The sequence below is a fragment of the Salvelinus fontinalis genome, chromosome 8, assembly GCF_029448725.1.
Source record: "Salvelinus fontinalis isolate EN_2023a chromosome 8, ASM2944872v1, whole genome shotgun sequence".
NCBI lineage: Eukaryota > Metazoa > Chordata > Actinopteri > Salmoniformes > Salmonidae > Salvelinus > Salvelinus fontinalis.
The window spans coordinates 4,801,808-4,822,825 of NC_074672.1; the positions used below are offsets into that span (position 1 = coordinate 4,801,808).

Genomic DNA, 21,018 nt, shown 5'->3' on the forward strand with positions numbered 1-21,018 from the left:
GCGGGCAGACCAGATCCTGGTCATCTAGTTGTGACAGTCCCTCTTATTGTCAAACCCATAGCCCGTATTTTCTTAGTAATATTTATTTCTGGGATTATTCCTAAAGAATGGAAAACAGCGCATGTTTTTCCTCTTCACATCTGCCCGATATCAACACTTTCGTTTTTGGCTAAAGTACTAGAGTTATTGATAAACTCTCAAAGTCGCTCCTTCTTTAACAGAAACTGTATCCTAAATACAGTACATAATCAATCTGGATTGAGACAAGGACATCTCAGCTGCATCCCTTGTTGTCAATTATATTGTATGCTCTCTTGATAAAAAAAACAGCATTGCACTACCTTGTTTATAAACCTGTTAAAAGCTTTCGACACTATGGATCATTCAGTGTTATTACAAAGCTGTCCACTGGCGGACTTGATAGAAATGCATGTGCTTGGTTAAAAAAAAAAACGACCTAATGACCTCAATTGCTGACTATGTCATCTCGCAATTCCTCAAAGTCACAAAAGGAGTTCCTTAAGGGTCTATGTTAGGGCCAATAATATTCACACAGTATTTAAATTATATTGGTTCCTTAGTAAATAACTGTAAGCTACACTTTTATGCTGATGACACTGGGCTGTACTCTTCTGCCTCCTCTGTGAACCAGGCTATAGCTGATCTGCAGATTGCTTTTAATATCGTACAAAAAAACTCTTCCTGACCTTAAACTGGTACTGCATGCAGATACAAAAAGCAGGCCTATATAATATCCTCTGGAGCACAACTTTGACTATACAGACGTACATATTTGCACGTTAAATGGAACACAAATTGAGCAAGTCCCCTAATGTAAATACCTTGGCATTTGGAGTGATGACAAGTTGTAATTTAAAACACATTTAAAAAAAAAAAAAACATATGAGCTAACGAAGAAACTGATCATTAACCTGGGCTTCTTCTACAGAAATATACTGTGCCTTGATAGCAGGGAAGAAATGATTGAGTCAACTTTCCTGTCACTATGGCTACATAATCTATATAAACCCAGCTGCCACTTCTTTAAAACCACTGGATGTTGTTTATCATAGTGCACTCTGCTACGAGTGACCAATTTTGCACACATCACTGTGATCTGTATCAGAATGTGGGCTGGCCGTCACTGGCAACGCAACATTGCCTTCTATTCACTTGCAAAGCTTTCATGCAGAAACAACCATTTTACCTTACGTCGCTCCTCCTACAAAAGTATGAAATACCTTACTTGCTCACAGGAATGGCTAACTCTTGAAATTCCTTTTTATTTAGATGCACTAGTGCCTTTCAATCATTTTAGGGTTCTGGTAAATGGTTCTGGTTAAGACTAATGTACGTGTCTTTTATCATTATATTTGTATTTTAGCATTTCTCATGATCCCGCCTTTATTGTTGTTATTGTATCACTAATTACTGTATTTCTTGCAGCATTATTTTGTGAAGCAAAAGAGACATGGTCTCAACGGGACTTCCCTGTGTAAATAAAGGTTAAATACAAAAATACAATTGCTGCAAAACCTTTTTAACAAACACTCTAGCTAAGACTTAGGCCAGCTGTTTCAATCCACGGCACGCTTTAACTTTTTAAGGCAATTTACGCTTGCACAACATTTACTGAGAATGTGATCTCTGCGAATGCGGTATGAGGGCAAAAGGCACATTGTCAGCTGCCTACCGTGCTGCTCTATAGCCCTGTTTATACCTAGCGCTGACATGGGTCCTGTGTCCTGCTCTTGCCTATGTTCTGATTGTGATTGTCTGATTTTCAGACATGCATCTATATGTAGTATTAAAAAAAATGTCTCTTATCTTTCCACTGTGTCCGCATTGTGTACAGTTTCCTGGTCCCTCCATAAAAGCTAATTATTACACATGTATTCTTTCAAAAATAATATGCATTTATTTATTTTAAGACACATATTGATGCCATAAGTCAATGGTGCCACCTATCAATAATTTTAGATGGTGTGATAATGATGATTTAAATAGTAGATTTTTGGGGGAGAATTAAAAATAAAAATAAAATTTCATGGTATCAAATTGGTAGTTACAGTCTTGTCTCATCGCTGCAACTCCTGTACGGACTCGGGAGAATTGAAGGTCAAGAGCTGTGCGTCCTCCGAAACACAACCCAACCAAGCCGCACAGCTTCTTGACACAATGCCCATTTAACCCGGAAACCAGCCACACCAATGTGTCGGAGGAAACACTTGGCGACCGTATCAGCATGCACTGCACCCGGCCCACTACAGGAGTCGATGGTGCGCGATGGGACAAGGACATCCCTGCCGGCCAAACCCTCCCCTAACCTGGACGACGCTAGGCCAATTGTGCACCACCCCATGGGTCTCCCGGTTGTAGCCAGCTGCGACAGAGCCTAGACTCAAACCCAGAATCTCTAGTGGCTCAGCTAGCACTGCGATGCAGTGCCTTAGACCACTGCGCCACTCGGGAGGCCTCTTAAATAGTTTCACTATCCAGATCTGTCAACAATCCACTTGCAAGACATCTAGACACAATGGGTGAAGCGTGCCAGATTACAGTGTAATTTATACCTTGCATTATCCCTAGCCGAACAGCTGTGATAGGATTACATTCCGAACCTCGCGTTTACATATTCATAAAAATGAAAAGCTAAAATGTCTTGAGTCAATAAGTATTCATCCCCTTTGTGATGTCAAGCCTAAATAAGTGCAGGAGTAAACATTTGCTTAACAAGTCACATATTAAGTTGCATGGACTCTGTGTGCAATAATAGTGTCAAACATGATTTTTGAATGACTACCTCATCTCTGTACCCCACACATACAATTATCTGTCACTCAGTCGAGCAGTGAACTTCAAACACAGATTCAACTACAAAGACCAGGGAGGTTTTACAATACTTCGCAAAGAGGAGCACCTATTGGTAGATGGGTAAAAATAAAAATAAATTAGATTTTAAATATCCCTTTGAGCATGGTGAAGTTATTAATTACACTGTGGATGGTGTATCAATACACCCAGTCACTACAAAGATACAGGCGTCCTTCCTAACTCAGTTGCCTGAGAGGAAGGAAACTGCTCAGGGATTTCAACCAGAGGCCAATTGTGACTTCAAAAGAGTTAGAGTTTAATGGCTGAGATTGGACAAAACTGAGGATGGATCAGGAACATTGTAGTTACTTCACAAAATATTCCAAAACATGCATGTTTGCAATGAGGCACTAAAGTAAAACTGCAAAAAAATGTGGCAAAAAAGTTAACTTCATGTCCTGAGTACAACGTGTTATGTTTGGGCCAAATCCAAAACATCAGTGAGTACCACTCTTCATATTTTGTTGTATCATGGTTGTTGCTGCATCATGTTATGGGTATGCTTGTCATCAGCAAGGACCAGAGAGTTTTTTAGGATAAAAAGAAATGGAATAGAGCTAAGCACAGGCAAAAACCTGGTTCAGTCTGCTTTCCAACAGACACTGGGAGACAAATTCACCTTTCAGCAGGACAATAACCAAAAAACACAAGGCCAAGTCTACACTGGAGTTGCTTACCAAGATGACAATGTTTTTGAGTGGCCTACTTACAGTTTTGACTTAAATCGGCTCGAAAATCTATGGCAAAACATGAAAACGGCAGTCTAACAATGATCAACAACCAATTTGACAGAGCTTAAAGATTTTTGAAAGGGCAAATAATCTACAATCCAGGTGTGTAAAGCTCTTAAAACTTACCCAGAAAGACTCACAGCTGTAATCACTGCCAAAGGTGATTCTAACATGTATTGACTCAGCGGTGTGAATACTTAGGTAAATTAGATATTTCTGTATTTAACTTTCAATATATTGGCTAAAATGTCTAAAAACATGTTTTCACTTTGTCATTATGAGATATTGTGTGTAGAGGGGTGAGAAAAAACTAAATGTGGAATAAGTCAAGGGGTATGAACACTTTCTAAATGCACTGTATATATATACAGTATATGAAGCTTGGGAAAATCACGTTTTTGACTGCACCGATTTTTTTTCTTCTTCCAATTAATCAATTAAGTATAATGGTCCAATTGGTTGCCTAATCAGGCCTATAGGCTAGATGGACATATTTTGTAATGAAGCATTTCTTCAAAACGCAGGGCTTTTGAGCGGTTATTCAAATGGCATATTTAGTGCAGTTTACAGCCTACACTAGAAGGTTGCACTCACTTGAAAACAATTATAAAATGATTCATTGCATTGTGTTGTTGTGATCAATAAGGAAGGTTTTTGACCTACGTGCTGGGGGACTGGAAGTGTAGCCTGCATGAAGTGCACAGTGAACCTGTCATTTCTTAATCTGATAACTTTTGCCCTCAGAAAGCTTCAATTTGTCAGGGTGTGGACTCTACAAGGTGTCGAAAGCTTTTCACAGGGATGCTGGCCCATGTTGATTCCAATGCTTCCCACAGTTGTGTTAAGTTTGCTGGATGTTCTTTGGGTGGTGGACCATTCTTGATACACACAGGAAACTGTTGACTAAGATCGAATCCTACTACACCGGCTCTGACGCTAATCAGATTTACAAAAGGGAAACCCAGATGCGTGCTGCCCAGTGACGCGAGTCTACCAGAGGAGCTAAATTCCTTCTATGCTTGCTTCGAGGCAAGCAATACTGAACCATGCATGGACGACTGTGTGATCTCTCTCTCTGTAGGCAATGTGCGGGGCCAGACAGCATGCGCTGACCAGCTGGCAAGTGTCTTCACTGACATTTTCAATCTCTCCATGACCCAGTCTGTAATACCTACATCAGGACTGCCCAACCCTCTTCCTGGAGATCTACTGTTCTGTAGGTTCAGTCCAACCCTAATTTAGCATTTCTAATTCAGCTAGTTAAGGTTTTTGTTGGGCAGCTAATTAGTAGAATCAGGAGTGTTAAAGTAGGGTTGGACTGAAAACCCACAGGACGGTAGATCTTCAGGAAGAGGGTTGGGCAGCCCTGACCTACATGTTTCAAGCAGACCACCATAATCCCTGTGCCCAAGAATGCCAAGGTAACGTGTCTAAATGACTACCGCCCTGTAGCACTCACAGCTGTAGCCTTTAAATGCTTTGAAAGGCTGGTCATCAACACCATCATCCCAAACACCTTGGACCCACTCCAATTCGCATACGCCCGAACTGATCCAGAAATGACGCAATCTCTATTGCATTCCACTCTGCCCTCTCCCACCTGGACAAGAGGAACACCTATGTGAGCATGCTGTTAATTAACTACAGCTCAGCGTTCAACACCACAGTGCCCTCCAAGCTCATCACTAAGCTCAGGACCCTGGGACTGAACAACTCCCTCTGCAACTGGATCCTGGACTTCCTGACGGGCTGCCCCCAGGTGGTGAGGGTAGACAACAGATCCGCTATGCTGACCCTCACACTGGGACCCCTCAGGGGTGTGTGCTTATTCCCATTATGTACTCTCTGTTCACACATGACTACATGGCCGCGCACGACTACAACACCATCATTAAGTTTGTTGACAACACGATGGTGGTAGGCCTGATCACTGACGACAATGAGACAGCCTATAGGGAGGTCAGTGACCTGTCAGTGTGGTGCCAGGACAACAACCTCTACTCAACGTCAGCAAGACAAAGGAGCTGATCATGGAAACGGAGTGCCGAACACGCCCCCATCCACGTAGACGAGGCTGTAGTGGAGCGGGTCGAGAGCTTCCTCTTGCAAAGGAATTATCATGGTCCACACACACCAACACAGTCATGAAAAAGGAACGCCAATGCCTCTTCCCCCTCAGGAGGCTGAAAAGATTCGACAGATCCTCAAAAAGTTCTACAGCTGCACCATCGAGAGCATCTCGTCTGGCTGCATCACCACTTGGTATGGCAACTGCTTGGCATCCAACCGCAAAGAACTACAGAGGGTAGTGCTGTGTAGCTCAGTTGGTGGAGCATGGCACTTGCAGCACCAGGGTTATGGGTTCGATTCCCAAGGGGGACCTGTACGAAAAAAAGTATTTAAATGTATGCACTCATTACTGTAAGTCACTCTACATAAGCGCAGCTGCTAAATGACTAAAATGTAGTGCGTACGGCCCAGGACATCACTAGGGCTGAGCTCCCTGCCATCCAGGACCTCTATACCAGGCCTTACAAATTGTCAAAGACAAAGACAGCCCCCTAAGTCATAGGCTGATATCTGTGCTACTGCGTACCAAGGGCTACAGATACCAAGTCTGGAACCAACCGGACTCTAAACAGCTTCTAACCCCTAGCCATGAGACTGCTAAATAGTTAGTAGTGTAGCTATTTAACTCAGACTGCATCACATACGCTGCTGCTACTGTTTATCATCTATCCTGTTGCCTAGTCACTTTATCCCTACCTACATGTACATATCTACCTCAATTACCTGGTACCTCTGCACATTGATTCGGTACTGGTACCCCAAGTACAGTGCATTCGGAAAGTATTCAGACCCCTTGACTTTTTCCACATTTTATTAGCTTACAGCCTTATTCTAAAATTGATTACATTTTTTGATGCAAGCTTGCTCTTGATTGCTGCATATAGGCCTAAAATATCGCAGACCAAAGAACTGGCGTTTGAAAGGAAAGCGAGCACAACAGTGTGATCACGTTGAATGGTGATGATAAATTGATAGACTAACTATACTCATAAAGCTCCGAGGAAGAAACAAGGATATAATGTAACAACTGTAAGAAATTGTAATAGATACTGGAAACTGGTTATAACAACTTCTCAACATAAGCTATTCTTTGCACATCATGCACCCACCCCCTCTTTTCTCTTAGACACATTCTGCTCTCATCAGATACCAACCACAGACACACACACCCACACCCAGAACAGGCCCCTGCAACAACAACACGCACACACATTCTTTTCAAGGTTGGGACTCGAAGACAAAGAACAACGTTAAGAGCCAATGGAACGTCGACACCAGGCCCGAACAGGACTACCCACGACCCAGATCGACCAATCAGAAGGCCAGACTACCAGAATCAACCTACGTCATTTACTGTATAAAATGTAACTGCACTCCATGTTTAGCTCTCTCTCTTCCGATGGTTCCTTACGAGCTAGACGAACGAGGCTGTGCAGCACGCTTTGCCAGATATCTTTACCTTTGAATAAACTGCCTTTGCTATACCTTATCCACCTCGTCCAATGTCTCAACTTGGTCTCCTGTCTCCAATAACGTTTTATCGACACAACGTCGTCCGAAAACGGCACACATTTTAGTTGAGATTTTTATGTTATGCAAATTATCTTAATGCAAATTGGGTCTACTTCCGGAGGTGGTCAGGATGCGTGTTTTAATCATCTACACCCGTCTAAAAATGTGGGCGCAATCAGAACATGGACAAGATCAGGACAAAAGTACACGTTAGAACCGCGTATAAACAGGGCTAATACAATGAATTGTATCCCGGCCCAAGGCTAAGACAGATATACCTCGCTGAAGTTAGCCGCGTTGATCTTAGCCTGTGTTATCTCCGGTCTCTCCAGCGTCATTGTGTAGTTATGCCTGTCATTCGCCCCTTTCTCCTTGTACAGGCGCTGGCGAGAGAAAGAAATGTTAGAAAAAAATGATATTTTGAATGTCTGTTCAGGACTATGTGAAGATATGTAACTCGCAGTGTAACGATAAGTGTCTCACCTCGTTGGTAAGCTTATTGCTGAGTTTGGCATGGACAATGTCTGGTGAGTCTGCGACAGACGTGTGCTTGAAGGAGCAGGGCTGCTGGCGGTATTTTGTCTGTTGGAGAGGACAAAATGAAGAGGTTAACATTTTCATATGAGTATATTAGGTAGCACTATATAATAGCACCTTGCAATAAAGCACGTATAATGGATAAGTAAATCGTTTATTCGTGTTTTGCGTGACTAGTGTAATGTCTCACAAAAATATGGACCTTCTAGCAGTACCTGATGCTCCTTAAGGTCTTAAAATAGCCTAGAACATATCAATGATACAGGAATAAGCACACAACACAGGATGTGTAGCCTTTTGCACTCGTAAAAGGTTAAAAATGACAGATTTGGGCACTGATAAGCGCCTAAATTGGAACGCAGTGCCTGGCCAGTAACATGCTATAAATGATGTCAGGGCTCTGGCTCTGCACTTCACTGTGCTGTATGGGTTTTGACTGACAGCCGTTCTGAACTTGAGCACCACACACACCAGGAAGTTTCCCTCCTGCGAATTGGGCAACTTTTTGCACAGTTTTTGTTGTCTGGGTGAGGGAAATGCTGTAAGAGTACTCAATGTATTTTGAAAGACATTGATGATTATAATAAATACTGCTAACTATACTCATCATGTGCGCTCAGAGCAATCGAGCTAGAAATGCCAATGGTAGAGATGTTGCTGTTTATATTCAGAACCACATTCCTGTAAAGATTAATTACTGTTGAAGTAATATGGCTACAGGTTCGTCTGCCTCACCTAAAGCACATTCTGGTGGGAAGCTTCTATAGACCACCAAGTGCTAACAGTCAGTATCTGGATAATGTGTGCAATGCTTGATAATGTATGTGATAACAGAGAAGTATATTTTCTGGTTGATTTAAATATTGATCGGCTTTCCTCAAGCTGCCTACTCAAGAAAAAGCTTCAAAATGTAATCAGTGCCTGCAACAAACAGCACAGGAATGATATCATCAACATGTATTGATAACCTCTTTACTAATGCTGCAGAAATGTGCTTGAAAGCAGTATCCATATCCATAGGATGTAGTGATCACAATATAGAAGCCATTTCTAGGAACACCAAAGTTAGGCTGGGCCTAATATAGTGTATAAGAAGTAATACAATAAGTTTTGTAGTGATTCATATGTAGAATATTTGTTGGTTCGTGGTGTGTAATGAGGAGCAAACCAGATGCTGCACTTGACACATTTATGAAATTGATTATTCCAGTTACTAATAAGCATGCACCCAATCATAAAATGACTGTAAATACTGTAAATCCCTGTGGATTGATGAGAAATTAAAGAATATTTTATGGTTGAGAGGGATGAGGCAAAAGGAATGGCAAATAAGTCTGGCTGCACAACTGATTGACAAACATACTGCAAATTAATAAATCATGTGACTCAACTGAATAAAAAGAAGAAGAAACTACACTATGAAACAAAGATAAATGAAGTAAAGAATGATAGTAAAAAGCTTTAGAGAAAAAGGCAAACAGCTCCATCTTTCATTGAATTAGATGGCTCATTCATCCCAAAACCAACTGATATTGTCAACTACTTTAATAATTTTTTAATTGGCAAGATTGGTAAATTTAGGCATGACATGCCAGCAACAAACGCTGACACTACACATCCAAGTATATCTGACCAAATAATGAAAGAGAAGCATTGTAATTTTAAATTCCGTAAAGTTAGTGTGAAAGACGTGAACAAATTATTGTTGTCTACCAACAATGACAAGACACCGCGTTCTGACAACTTGGATGGAAAATTACTCAGGATAATAGCGGATGACATTGATACTCCTATTTGCCACATCTTCTACTTAAGCCTACTAGAATGTGTGTGTCCCTAGGCTTGGAGGGAAGCAAAAGTTTTTCCGCTACCTAAGAATAGTAAAGCCTCCTTTACTGGCTCAAATAGCCGACCAATCAGCCTGTCACCAACCCTTAGTAAACTTCTGGGAAAAATTGTGTTTGACCAGATACAATGCTATTTCACAGTAAACAAATTGACAGCAAACATTCAGCACGATTATAGGGAAGGACACTCAACAAGCACAGCACTTGTTTAGAGAAATTGATGATAAAAAGATTGTGGGGGATGTTTTGTTTGACTTCAGTTCGGCTTTTGGCATTATCGATCATAGTCTGCTGCAGGAAAAACATATGTTTTATGGCTTTACACCCCCTGGTGTGCATGGCCAAAGAGCTCTATTTTCATGTCATCCAAGAAATGTAACCTGGAGTTTGCTAAACGGCAGATTGGAACCGGTACCTTGGTCAGATAACATGAAAATAGAGCTCTTTGGCTACACACACTAGTGGTGGATTTGGCATTGAAATGAGAACGCATAAGCAGAAAATAACCCCACACCTACTGTAAAATACGGTGGTGGATCTTTGATGTTATGGGGCTATTTTGCTTCCAATGGTCCTGGGGCCATTGTTAAGGTCAACAGCATCATGAACTTGGCTACTTGGCGAATGCATTGGGAAAGATAACATAAACAGCCTTCATTGAGGGGATGGGAGGCTATGCTTGGTTATTAATCAAATGTAACGAAATGGGGGGAGGGGGGGGGGGGGGGGGGGGGGGTCTCTAAAATACAAGGTTCACCATCACAAAAATAACAAATCTTGTTCCATGAGCATATGGGCACTGCGCATCATGGCTGGATAGGCTGCGCATCCGCTCTAAAAATCCATGCCATTATCAACTGTGTTACCGCTAGGACGTGCTTTTGGTGGGTCTTAATTCTCCCCATTTGCTCTGTATGACACTGTCACTTGTTTTTAAGGACACACCTCAAATATTGCTACCCCTCTCACCTCGGCGAAAGTGAGCTGATGCTAGACAGGTAAATTGCTGAACATGGGTCAAGGGGTGGGAAATCCCGGAGTGCCAGTTGTTGCATGACAAAATTGCCAACTAACATGCATTTGACAAGAGCACTGTCTTAGCGCCAGCCGAAAAGCCCAGAGACTGTGATGTTGAAACAAAGTAATATATAATAATATACCCCATTTAGCAGACACTTTTATCCAAATCAACATTCATTCATGTGTGTGCACTGCATACATTTCGACATTCTATTTCATGGTTGACATACTATACTTAATAAGTCCAATGGTATCTTTAATGACCACAAAGAGTCAGGACCTCAGTTTAGCCTCTCATTTGGAAGACGGTCAGAGGGCTATAGAGCAGTTTCCTAAATGGTACTGACAATGCACCTTTTAAAAAGGCAAGATCGCACTCATGGTAAGCGCTGCGGAGTCAAGTACAATGCACTTGTCGACTACTCGTCTTTGATTTCATTCTGGACCAAGTCTCCCCTGGGTGGCAGCTAAGGACAGAGTGGCGTTTGACTCACCTCACTAATAAGGTCTGTGGCCCTTTTGAAGCCCTCCATCTGCAGGGCCCCGGTGCTGATCCAGGCTACACCACGCAGGTAGTTCAGGTCAGAGCGGTACACTTTCTGAGGGCCACATGCACACACGCACGCACACACAAACAAAATTGTTGGTTCAATATGCAAAGTAGCACACTGCTATCTAACAAACTATCGAACACAATACACAAAAGTGTTTTCAGTGTGCTTTAAATGTTCTTTGACACTGTTGGGAATAACGCTCCCCTATCCAGAGACATTCAATGACCAGTCTAGAAACAAAACCCTTCTTATGACGTCTAAACACTACGAGAGAAGGTTCCCTGAACAAAGCTTGGTCTTTTGTTTGACTATCTTATTGTTCTAGAAACCTTCTGACATTAGCAACGGTTTTTTAACATTTTAATTCTATATCAAAATATGAATAACTGAGCAAATGGCAGCTAGTGGGAAAAAGTTACTGGTTAGCTGGGTTGTATTCATTGGTGCACACTGTAGAAAACCATAGCGTAACGTTTTTCAATGAGAACAATAGTTTCTTATTGGACAAATGTAGGTCCCTCCCAGTTTCAACCATTTGGTTCCTAGTGAATACACCCCTGGTGAGCGGTTGTTACCTCGCTCTGTAGCTGGTAGGCTCTCTTAGCGGCCTGCACATTCATGTCATCAGGTAGAGTGGTGTACTGGTGGAGTGTAAGCCGGTAGTCCTGCTCACTGGCCAGAGTCTGGGCTTTTTTAGCGTGGGCCATCTCCAACATGTCCATAGAAAGGTGGTACTGAGAGCGCTTATTCACAGAGTCCTGCTTATACTTGATCTGCAAAATTAGAGAGAGACAGAGAATACAATTCAATAACACCATATACTCTAACAGTGCATGTCCCCCTACATCACTCGCACGACACCATTTCAATACACTCAACATTTAACGTTTTGCAGTCTTTTTCAATCCATTTGTGGTTGAGCATCAGGGTGTGCACATTTTTTTCTCTAACAGAAACACACCTGATTCAATTCATCAAATGCTCGGAAATAGTTTAATCAGATGGATTGTTGCTGGACTAGAACACACCCCTGGGGGTTTCCACCAGGAATTGGTTGAGAAACACTGCCTTACTGTATGAAGTGTATTAATCTACACTCCTATCACTCCCTTTCATACTACACCCTGTACACCCATATTACTCTGATACAAACCCATTGCTCATGTTGAGCTGGTACTCACGTCACTCTGCAGTTTGCTGGCATTCACAGAGTGAGACATGTTCATGTTGTTCTCCAGTCCCTTCATTCCAATCATATGCCCCTTGGTCTTTTCAAACTGCTCCTTGTACTTGTGCTATAACAAACGTTTTATATGCGTACAGTATGTTTTATGTACTGTGTGTTCAGATGTTTCACAGAGAGGATCACTTTGGAAATACGCATTTAAATCATGCTTTTAAATTATATCGTCTGGAATCAAATTTCACCCAAAATAAAATATACATGTACAGCGCATTCGGAAAGTATTCAGACCCATTTAGTTACGTTTCTGTCACACCCTGATCTGTTTCACCTGTCTTCGTTATTGTCTCCACTCCCTCCAGGTGTCGCCCATCTTCCCTTTATCCCCTGTGTATTTAGACCTGTGTTCTCTGTCTGTTGTCAGTTTGTCTTGTCTGTTCAAGTCAACCAGCGTTTTGTGTCTCAGTTCCTGCTTTTCTAGTCTCTCTTTTCTCGCCCTCCTGGTTTTGACCCTTGCCTGTCCTGACTCTGAGCCCGCCTGACCACTCTGCCTGCCACTGACCCTGCCAGCCACCCGGTACCGTTGCCCCACCTCTGGTTATTGACCCCTGCCTGCCTTGACCTGTTTATTGCCTGCCCCTGTTGGAATATTAAACTATTGTTCGACGTGGTCTGCATCTGGGTCTTCCCTTCATACCCGACAGTTTCAGCCTTATTCTAAAATGGATTACATTGTTTTTTTAACTCGTCAATCTACATACAATACTCAAGTATGACAAAGCAAAAACAGGTTTTGATTTTTTTGCAAATGTATTCCAAATAAAAAACTGAAATATCACATTTACATAAGTATTAAAACCTTTTACTCATTACTTTGATGAAGCATCTTTGGCAGTGAATACAGCCTCGAGTCTTCTTGAGTATGTTGCTTCAAGCTTGGCACACCTGTATTTGGGGAGCTTCTCCCATTCTTCTCAAGCTCTGTCAGGTTGGATGAGGACTGCACAGTTATTTTCAGGTCTCTCCAGAGTTGCTTGATTGGATTTCAGTTTGGGCTCTGGCTGGGCCACTAAAGGACATTCAGAGACTTTTCCCGAAGACACTCTGGCGTTGTCTTGGCTGTGTGCTTAGGGTCGTTGTCCTGTTGGAAGGTGAACCTTTGCCCCAGTCTGAGGTCCTAATCATTCTACCATAAAGGCCTGATTTGGTGGAGTGGTGCAGAGATGGTTGTCCTGTTGGAAATTTCTCCCATCTCCACAGAGGAACTCTGTCAGAATGACCATTGGGTTCTTGGTCACCTCCCTGACCAAGGCCCTTCTCCCCCGACTGCTCAGTTTTGCCGGGTGGCCAGCTCTAGGAAGAGTCTTGGTGGTTCCAAACTTCTTCCATTTAAGAACGATGGAGGCCACTGTATTCTTGGGGATCTTCAATGCTGCAGAAGTTTTTTGTACCCTTCCACAAATCTGTGCCTCGACACAATCCTGTCTCGGAGCTCCACGAACAATTCATTCTATCTTGTTTTATTCTCTAACATGCACTATCAACTGTTGGAACTTATAGACAGGTGTGTGCTTTTCCAAAACATGTCCAATCAATTGAATTTACCTCAGGTGGACTCCAATCAAGTTGAAGTCTCATGGCAAAAGCTCAATTTCGAGTCTCATAGCAAAAGGTCGGAATACTTATGTAAATAAGTAACCTGTTTTCACTTTGTCGATATGGGGTATTGCGTGTAGATTGATGAGAGAAAACATGTATTTAATCAATTTTAGAATAAGGCTGTAAAGTAACAAAATGTGGAAAAGGTGAACTTTCCGAATGCACTCGAAAATATATACAGCATTAATTCATGAAAAAAAAAGTGTTGACAGTTTTCATGGTCTTTCTTTATATGCAATATAATAACATTATATATATATATGATGTAAAATCAAACTCACATTACTAAGTATGTTCCCAGATGCTTTGGCTGACTGGAAGGGAATGGCATCCAAACGGAGCTTGTAGCCACCATCTCTGATTTTAGTCCACGACTCCTTATAGCGGGTCTGCCAACACAAAAAAGTCAGAGTCCGTAAACTACCGGCACAAATGGATCCAACGATAGGTAATCAGAAAAAAACGATCCACATTTGCTTGATTTCTCTTGCAAAACCAAGTGAGAGAACGGGTAACTTAATGGATCAATGGATGGATGAATAGGCAGCACTCTATTCATTATTCATCTTTGCAGGAGTGTGTGGGTGTCTAGGGTACTGACCTCACTGATGTTCATGGCATTGAGCTTGGCCTGCACGTGTTCAGGCAGATCTCCGGAGAGTGTGTAGTTGTGCTTGATATGTTCCCCCTTTTCCCTGTACAGCCTCTGAAAAACACAGGTCAACCTTGTTGTGAAAACTTGTAACGAAACTCTAAATCTTCCTCCTCCTCAGACGAGGAGAGGAGAGAGGGATCTGAAGACCAATGTGCAGCGAGGTATGATGCCATAATAAATTTATTTACAAGACGAAAAACGAACACGAACTACACTTGAAATGATACAAAATAACAAACGACGTAGACTGACCTAAACATGAGAACTTACATAGACACGAAGAACGCATGAACAGGAACAGACTACATACACACCGAAACAGTCCCGTGTGGTACGAAATAACATACATACACGGAAGACAACCACCCACAAACAAACAGTGTGAAAACACCTACCTTAATATGGCTCTCAATCAGAGGAAATGAAAACCACCTGCCTCTAATTGAGAGCCATATCAGGTCACCCTTAAACCAACATAGAAACAGAAAACATAGACTGCCCACCCAAACTCACGTCCTGACCAGCTAACACATACACAAACTAACAGAAAACAGGTCAGGAACGTGACAAAACTATTGTACAGTCCTACAACGAATTATACATTTTCTTGTCTGTGAGAAATGACATGTTCAGGGCTATAATTCTTTGTTGTAGCGCAAAATGGCTGGGTTTTGATCAAATAAACAAGTTGTAAGTGTGATGAGGGCTTGACCATTCACTGGCCAATCAACGTTTTTCATGGCTTAATTATGCATGCGGTTGTCTCAAGTTTTGTACGCTATTGAAGGTCTTTAGTTATCATCAACTACAATTCGGCTGGAGGGCACGGAATATTATTGTCCTAGTCCATTGTGGATTGATACCGTTTATTAAATAGGATACAGTAACTAATAATAGCGACAGTAGAATGCATCCTGTTTTGATAAATATGTTTGCAGTCCAAATAGTTCGAGATGGCTTCAACAAAATCCAAAATAATACAAAAGGGAATGTACTGTTCTGCTGTTCCCAAACGTGGTCTTTCAATAAAGCTTTGGTGATTCAAAGTGATTCAGATTCATTTCAAGGCAGTCTCACAAGCAAAATCCTTTAGCAATTGGCTTGGCTTTGAAAAGAATGAAACAAATTGGGAAAAAAGCATTTGTTTTTTTATGTTTCTAATTATAGATACAAGTTTCACCAGTCCATCTGTTGTTCCATGAGCATATGAGCATTGTGCGTCATGGCTAGATAGGCTAAAATTAATGCCATTACTAACCGTGCTACTGCCAAGACCTGCTTTTGGTTACATGCTGACCAGACCAGACACCGGCAAAACCGGCAAAACAGTTCGTCTTTCAATCGCCCACGTGGGTATAACCAATGAGGAGATGGCACGTGGGTACCTGCTTCTATAAACCAACGAGGAGATGAGAGAGGCAGGACTTTCAGCGCGATCTGCGTCACAAATAGAACTGACTTCTCGCGCATCGCGAGCGTCGCAAAATATAGTTCGAAATCCATGTTATTCAATTATTTGCACCCACACTGCTCGCGAGTGTCTGCAATGCCAAGGGCTAAAATAGAAGTCAGTTCTATTTGTGACGCAGATCGCGCTGAAAGTCCTGCCTCTCTCATCTCCTCATTGGTTTATAGAAGCAGGTACCCACGTGCCATCTCCTCATTGGTTATACCCACGTGGGCGATTGAAAGACGAACTGTTTTGCCGGTGGACGTGGTAATACTATGAAAGTTTAGATGCCAATCGCCATATAAATTCAAAGATGAAAAAGACTGGAAGGACGAGAGATGACTACAAACGATTCGGTTGGCCGTTTTATTTGTGGATTAATTGTCGGAGTAGAGGACCTTGTGCATTACAGGTAAAATAACAACTCAATGTTTATATCCCAGGACAAATTAGCTAGCAACAGCAAGCTAGCTAAATTGGACAAATTAGCTAGCAAGTGCAAGCTAACTGGCTAAATTGACATACATGTTTAATGCTTTTCGACCTGTCCCCTAATTAATATCATTGGTTCAGATTTTGTTTTGATATTTTAGCCTGTGTGTCGTGATCACGTTTGGTGTAGGGTTTGGGTTCCGTGTTAGTGTTAAATGTCCCCACTTGCGCTGCTTTAAATTGGCACTTTGCCGCACATTTTTGAGGACAGCTCTGATTTTGAACAGGTATATTGCTGAACCTGGCGCAAGGGGTCGAACATGTCAGAGCGACGGTATTTATATTGATTTGTACAACGGTGGGTCTAATCCTGAATGCTGATTGTTTATTCCACCGGTTATAGCTATGACCGGCTAAATGCTGATTGTTTATTCCACCGGTTATAGCTATGACCGGCTAAATGTATGATGTTAAAATGCCTATTTACTCTGTTCCATCTGACTGCGCAATCCACTGTCTCATCAGCCCAGCCAGGGAAGTTAGAAACTTGATCTCCAATATAAAAATCATGTAGACATTATCTCACGTTTTTTTTGACAAACATGACGTTTTCAACAGCGGAGATTTGTATAAACCTTGCTGTCGGTCTCTCCGACATTTGCAACATTGTTTGAATATTCAGATTCTATCTCCAACTGTCCCATAGTGATGAACGTGTAGGGGTCGGGAGTCGGGACGAGAGAGGCAGGCAACGTTTCTCAGCCAGTCGAAATCAAGAACCAGCTGGCATGATTTTTATGGATATATACAAAGAAATGTCAATTGAAAAAAAGATTAAAATAAATGAAGTGTATCTAGTTTTCAGTCTTTCCAGCTTCAGTTTGAAGTTTGTGTCAGCTGTGTTGTTGGCTAGTTCCTCTGAACAACAGTGTCTTTGTTTAGCAAGGAGACATGGGCAGGGTTCAATATCTTGCTTGATAAATGAAAAACACGTATGAACGGTCCCCTATGCCTCTGGTAGTCGTTTCTTCTTACCCCGTCGGGTGCGGCATCTCGTCGGTGCGCATGCCCACGGCCACCTCCGCTCTTCCTTCAGCCCAGTCTCTCGTTGGATGAAAAGCTGGCACTGGAAGCAGATGAGGTGCTGGTTGTAGAGCTTTGGTCAGACGGGGGTGGATAGAAGTAAGTGGCAACCCTCCTGCGTCTGTCATGGCGAGTCTGTCACCTCTGCGTCTGTCACCTCTTTTGTCAGGGTTTCTCCAGAAGTAGACTTTGTCCTCGGCCTTGTCTTTTTTGTCTTAGTTCCTTTATTTCTGTAGACAACTTGTCCTGGAGCGCTTGGTTAGTTTTCATCAGTTCATTGAATATGCCATCATCATTAACAGCTCCTTGCAGAGCTGTGCGTTTCTCTTCAATCGTGTTATCCATTTCAATAAAATCCTAAATAAAAGCATGAATTAAAAGTTTGTATCTCGGAGAATCATAGCACCATTAGGTGCAAAAACTTGACTTCCCCAGTTGCGGTCCACTTTTTGGAAGCAAACCACTCGATTTTGTCTCTACGTTATATTGGCATCGAACATGTCACCCTCCCTAGGAGAGGGGGTGACCTCGACAATTTATTGTTAAAACGAGAGGCTGCCTGGATCTTTAATTTAAAGACCCTTGCTCCCTTCAGGCTCAATGTAGACTTTGATCTGAATCCATTATTGTGATTTTACTATTGTCAATGTTTGTAGGCTTATGTGGCCAAATTGTATCTGTGATCGTACGCTATCCATTTATGTTTTTTGTATGCTATTTTAATATATAAGAATTAACCAATGATATCAGGCCACACCTGGCAATGATTACAGACACCTGTGTGTGCCTTTTGACACTATATAAATGAGTCACCCCGCAGTGTTTGTCATTGTACCCTGATGAAGAGAGATTGTCTGTCGAAACGTTGGACATAAAAAAAAAAAATTGCATCGGCTCTCCTTCATTTTTTAAAACCTTTACAATAAACACCTGCTGCGCCCTGCGCTTGAAACCAGCTCTCTGTCTCCCCTTGTGTTCATTACAGTAGGTTTATGTGTATGATATTGGATGTGATTTAGTGAGAGTGTGTACGTCGGTATATGAGTAAGGCTATAACGTGTGATGTCCAAATACATAATTACCCAGACAATTTGCATTGTTGAGGATGATACTTGTAATCCATATCGTATCACCATCATAGATGCATCATAATTACATTTAACAACATTTTCAGAGAAAAACACATCCCAGCATTTCCATAGCAAATGACGTTTCACATGATCATGAAAGAGACCTTGCATTACTATAGAGACGGCTTCACTACAGTACAAATGTTTCCCATACAATATGTTACTTTCCCCAACGTCCCTGTTCTGATATCTTCCCAGTGCTTGTTAATTAAACATATATCAACATGTAGACAGACAGACAAACATATTACATTTTAGAAAAGTTTCACAATAAAGAGAGAGCGATCGAGTGTTCGTATGTGTAAGCGTGTATGCGTGCTGATAAAGTTCATAGTGTTCAAATATTTGTGCAGTTCCAATTTTCCGTAACCTAACGTCCCGGTAGAATTTAGTACAGCCACGGTGTTATGGAGCAGTCTCGGGAAGAGCTGTCCATCTATAAAGAGTTTGTCCACAATGAGAAAGGCACGCTTACCCTTCTCCCTCTGTTGCCTCTGTACAGGATACAGCCTCTTACGACGTTCGTTTATCTCCCTTGGAAATAGGTAATGAATTTGGTCCCTTTAAGCTCGCTTCCCCTGCTTTAGATCAGCTCCTTTTGTTGGTCATGTTCAAATTTTGCGTTGGTCTTGTCGACACTGAGCCACCTTGTTTACAGTCTCTATAGGAAGTTGCAAGGTGGATTGCACGAACTCTCTGATCGCCCCCTCTGGATTATTTGATGCGTCCTCAGGAATCCCCCAAAAATATTAGCTTTTCACGCATGCTACGGGTTTGTATGTCTAGTAGCGACTCCCTCATCATCCTGTTTTCCCTGAGTAGACAATCCATGTTGGAATCGAGGGTTTTTACCTTGGCTGTGAGTGCCATGTCCTCTCCTTGGAACGTGAGAATTTCACTCTGGCTAAACTCCAAACTCCCCCTCAGCCCTGATACCTCCTCACACAACTTTTCAAGTGTTGCATGGATTCCACCAAGAACACTCGCCTCTACTTCAAAAGGTAAGTAAATCGTCAGTATCTGTAGATTCATCTGCCTTTCTATTTTTGTAGGGTTAGAGTTATTTTGTGAGGTAGCCGGATCTTTCCACGATAGAGTATGTTGTTCCTCCATAGCATAAAGCTGTTGATACTCATCGATTTCCCTCAGGATCTCCTTAGTATCACATTTGGCTCAGAACTGCAAGCAGTTGTTTACAAATCTTTTAACGACGCGTCTTTCCCAGGACGACCGAAGATGTTATTGAGTTTGTTTAAAAAGAAATAACAGACAGGCGAGAAATTCCAACCATTGTCCCCATTCACTTTTCCCATTGTAAAATAATTAAATTAAGCAAACGCACCTAAGCAGAATGAGTACAAGGTAAGTGATGTCATTTCATTGAATAAACAAATGCATTGCCTTAAGATGACCAGTTTTTTTTTTTTTTTGCTGAGCTTGACCTCATTGATTATATTCATAATGCATAATAAATAGCCTGTGGGAAGAAGGGGGATGCATGCTTATGGCATTGCCAGCAGTAAGATTTGAGTTCGATTCCAAAAAGGAAATCGCTGTAGGTTATGAATGGTATGTCATTTATTTATATATTTTTTACCTTAATAGACGGAGTTAGTGCACATGTGTTATCGGGTCCAAAGCAACCGCCCAGAGTTTAAGTAGTGTCCCTTTTTAGCAGCTATGTATAGATGACTGGTGGGCTTACGTCTAGTGCCAGTTTGTTGCTGAGTTTGGCCTGGACCATCTCAGGAGTGTTCTCCACGCTGGTGAACTTCAGATCGCTGACATGTTGACGGTACTTTTTCTAGAAAACACAGATAAAGCACAGTACGTGAAATGAAGAGTAAATTAAATCAAATCTAACTGTATTAAAAATGCATTTAATATTTAAACACACTTTACAGTAAAACAATAAAATAAGACGTTAAAGCAAATAAGAGGTAGGCTGGGTCCAAAAGAACTCTACCACAGGTACACCTCCAAGTGACTCAAAAGTCAATTAGCCTATCAGAAGCTTCTAAAGCCATGACATTTTCTGTAATTTTTCCAAGCTGTTTAAAGGCACAGTCAACTTAGTGTATTTAAACTTCTGACCCACTGGAATTGTGATACAGTGAATTATAAGTGAAATAATCTGTCTGTAAACAATTGTTGGAAAAATGACTTGTGTCATGCACAAAGTAGATGTCCTAACCGACTTGCCAAAACTATAGTTTGTTAACAAGAAATTTGTGGAGTTGTTGAAAACTAGTTTTAATGACTCCAACCTAAGTGTATGTAA

At 41.7% G+C, this 21,018-nt stretch overlaps 2 protein-coding genes across 3 annotated transcripts in view; one reads left to right on the top strand and one right to left on the bottom strand.

The window, feature by feature from the left end:
- The window catches only part of LOC129860409 (uncharacterized), a 269,201-nt gene extending 261,931 nt beyond the window's left edge, over positions 1–7,270 (top strand). Inside the window, exon 2 of the mRNA XM_055930792.1 lies at positions 7,258–7,270. The gene's annotated coding sequence lies outside the window, so the exon portion shown is untranslated. The remainder of the gene's footprint in view (positions 1–7,257) is intronic.
- Positions 1–21,018, bottom strand: part of nrap (nebulin-related anchoring protein) — a 101,641-nt gene that overhangs the window by 33,154 nt on the left and 47,469 nt on the right. For both annotated transcript variants that reach the window (XM_055930783.1, XM_055930782.1), the window contains exons 25-32: positions 20,443–20,541; positions 14,589–14,693; positions 14,269–14,376; positions 12,327–12,440; positions 11,721–11,918; positions 11,086–11,190; positions 7,671–7,769; positions 7,466–7,570 (exon numbers count right to left, since the gene is read on the bottom strand). In XM_055930783.1, coding sequence (XP_055786758.1) covers positions 7,466–7,570; positions 7,671–7,769; positions 11,086–11,190; positions 11,721–11,918; positions 12,327–12,440; positions 14,269–14,376; positions 14,589–14,693; positions 20,443–20,541 — 933 coding nt within the window. The remainder of the gene's footprint in view (positions 1–7,465; positions 7,571–7,670; positions 7,770–11,085; positions 11,191–11,720; positions 11,919–12,326; positions 12,441–14,268; positions 14,377–14,588; positions 14,694–20,442; positions 20,542–21,018) is intronic.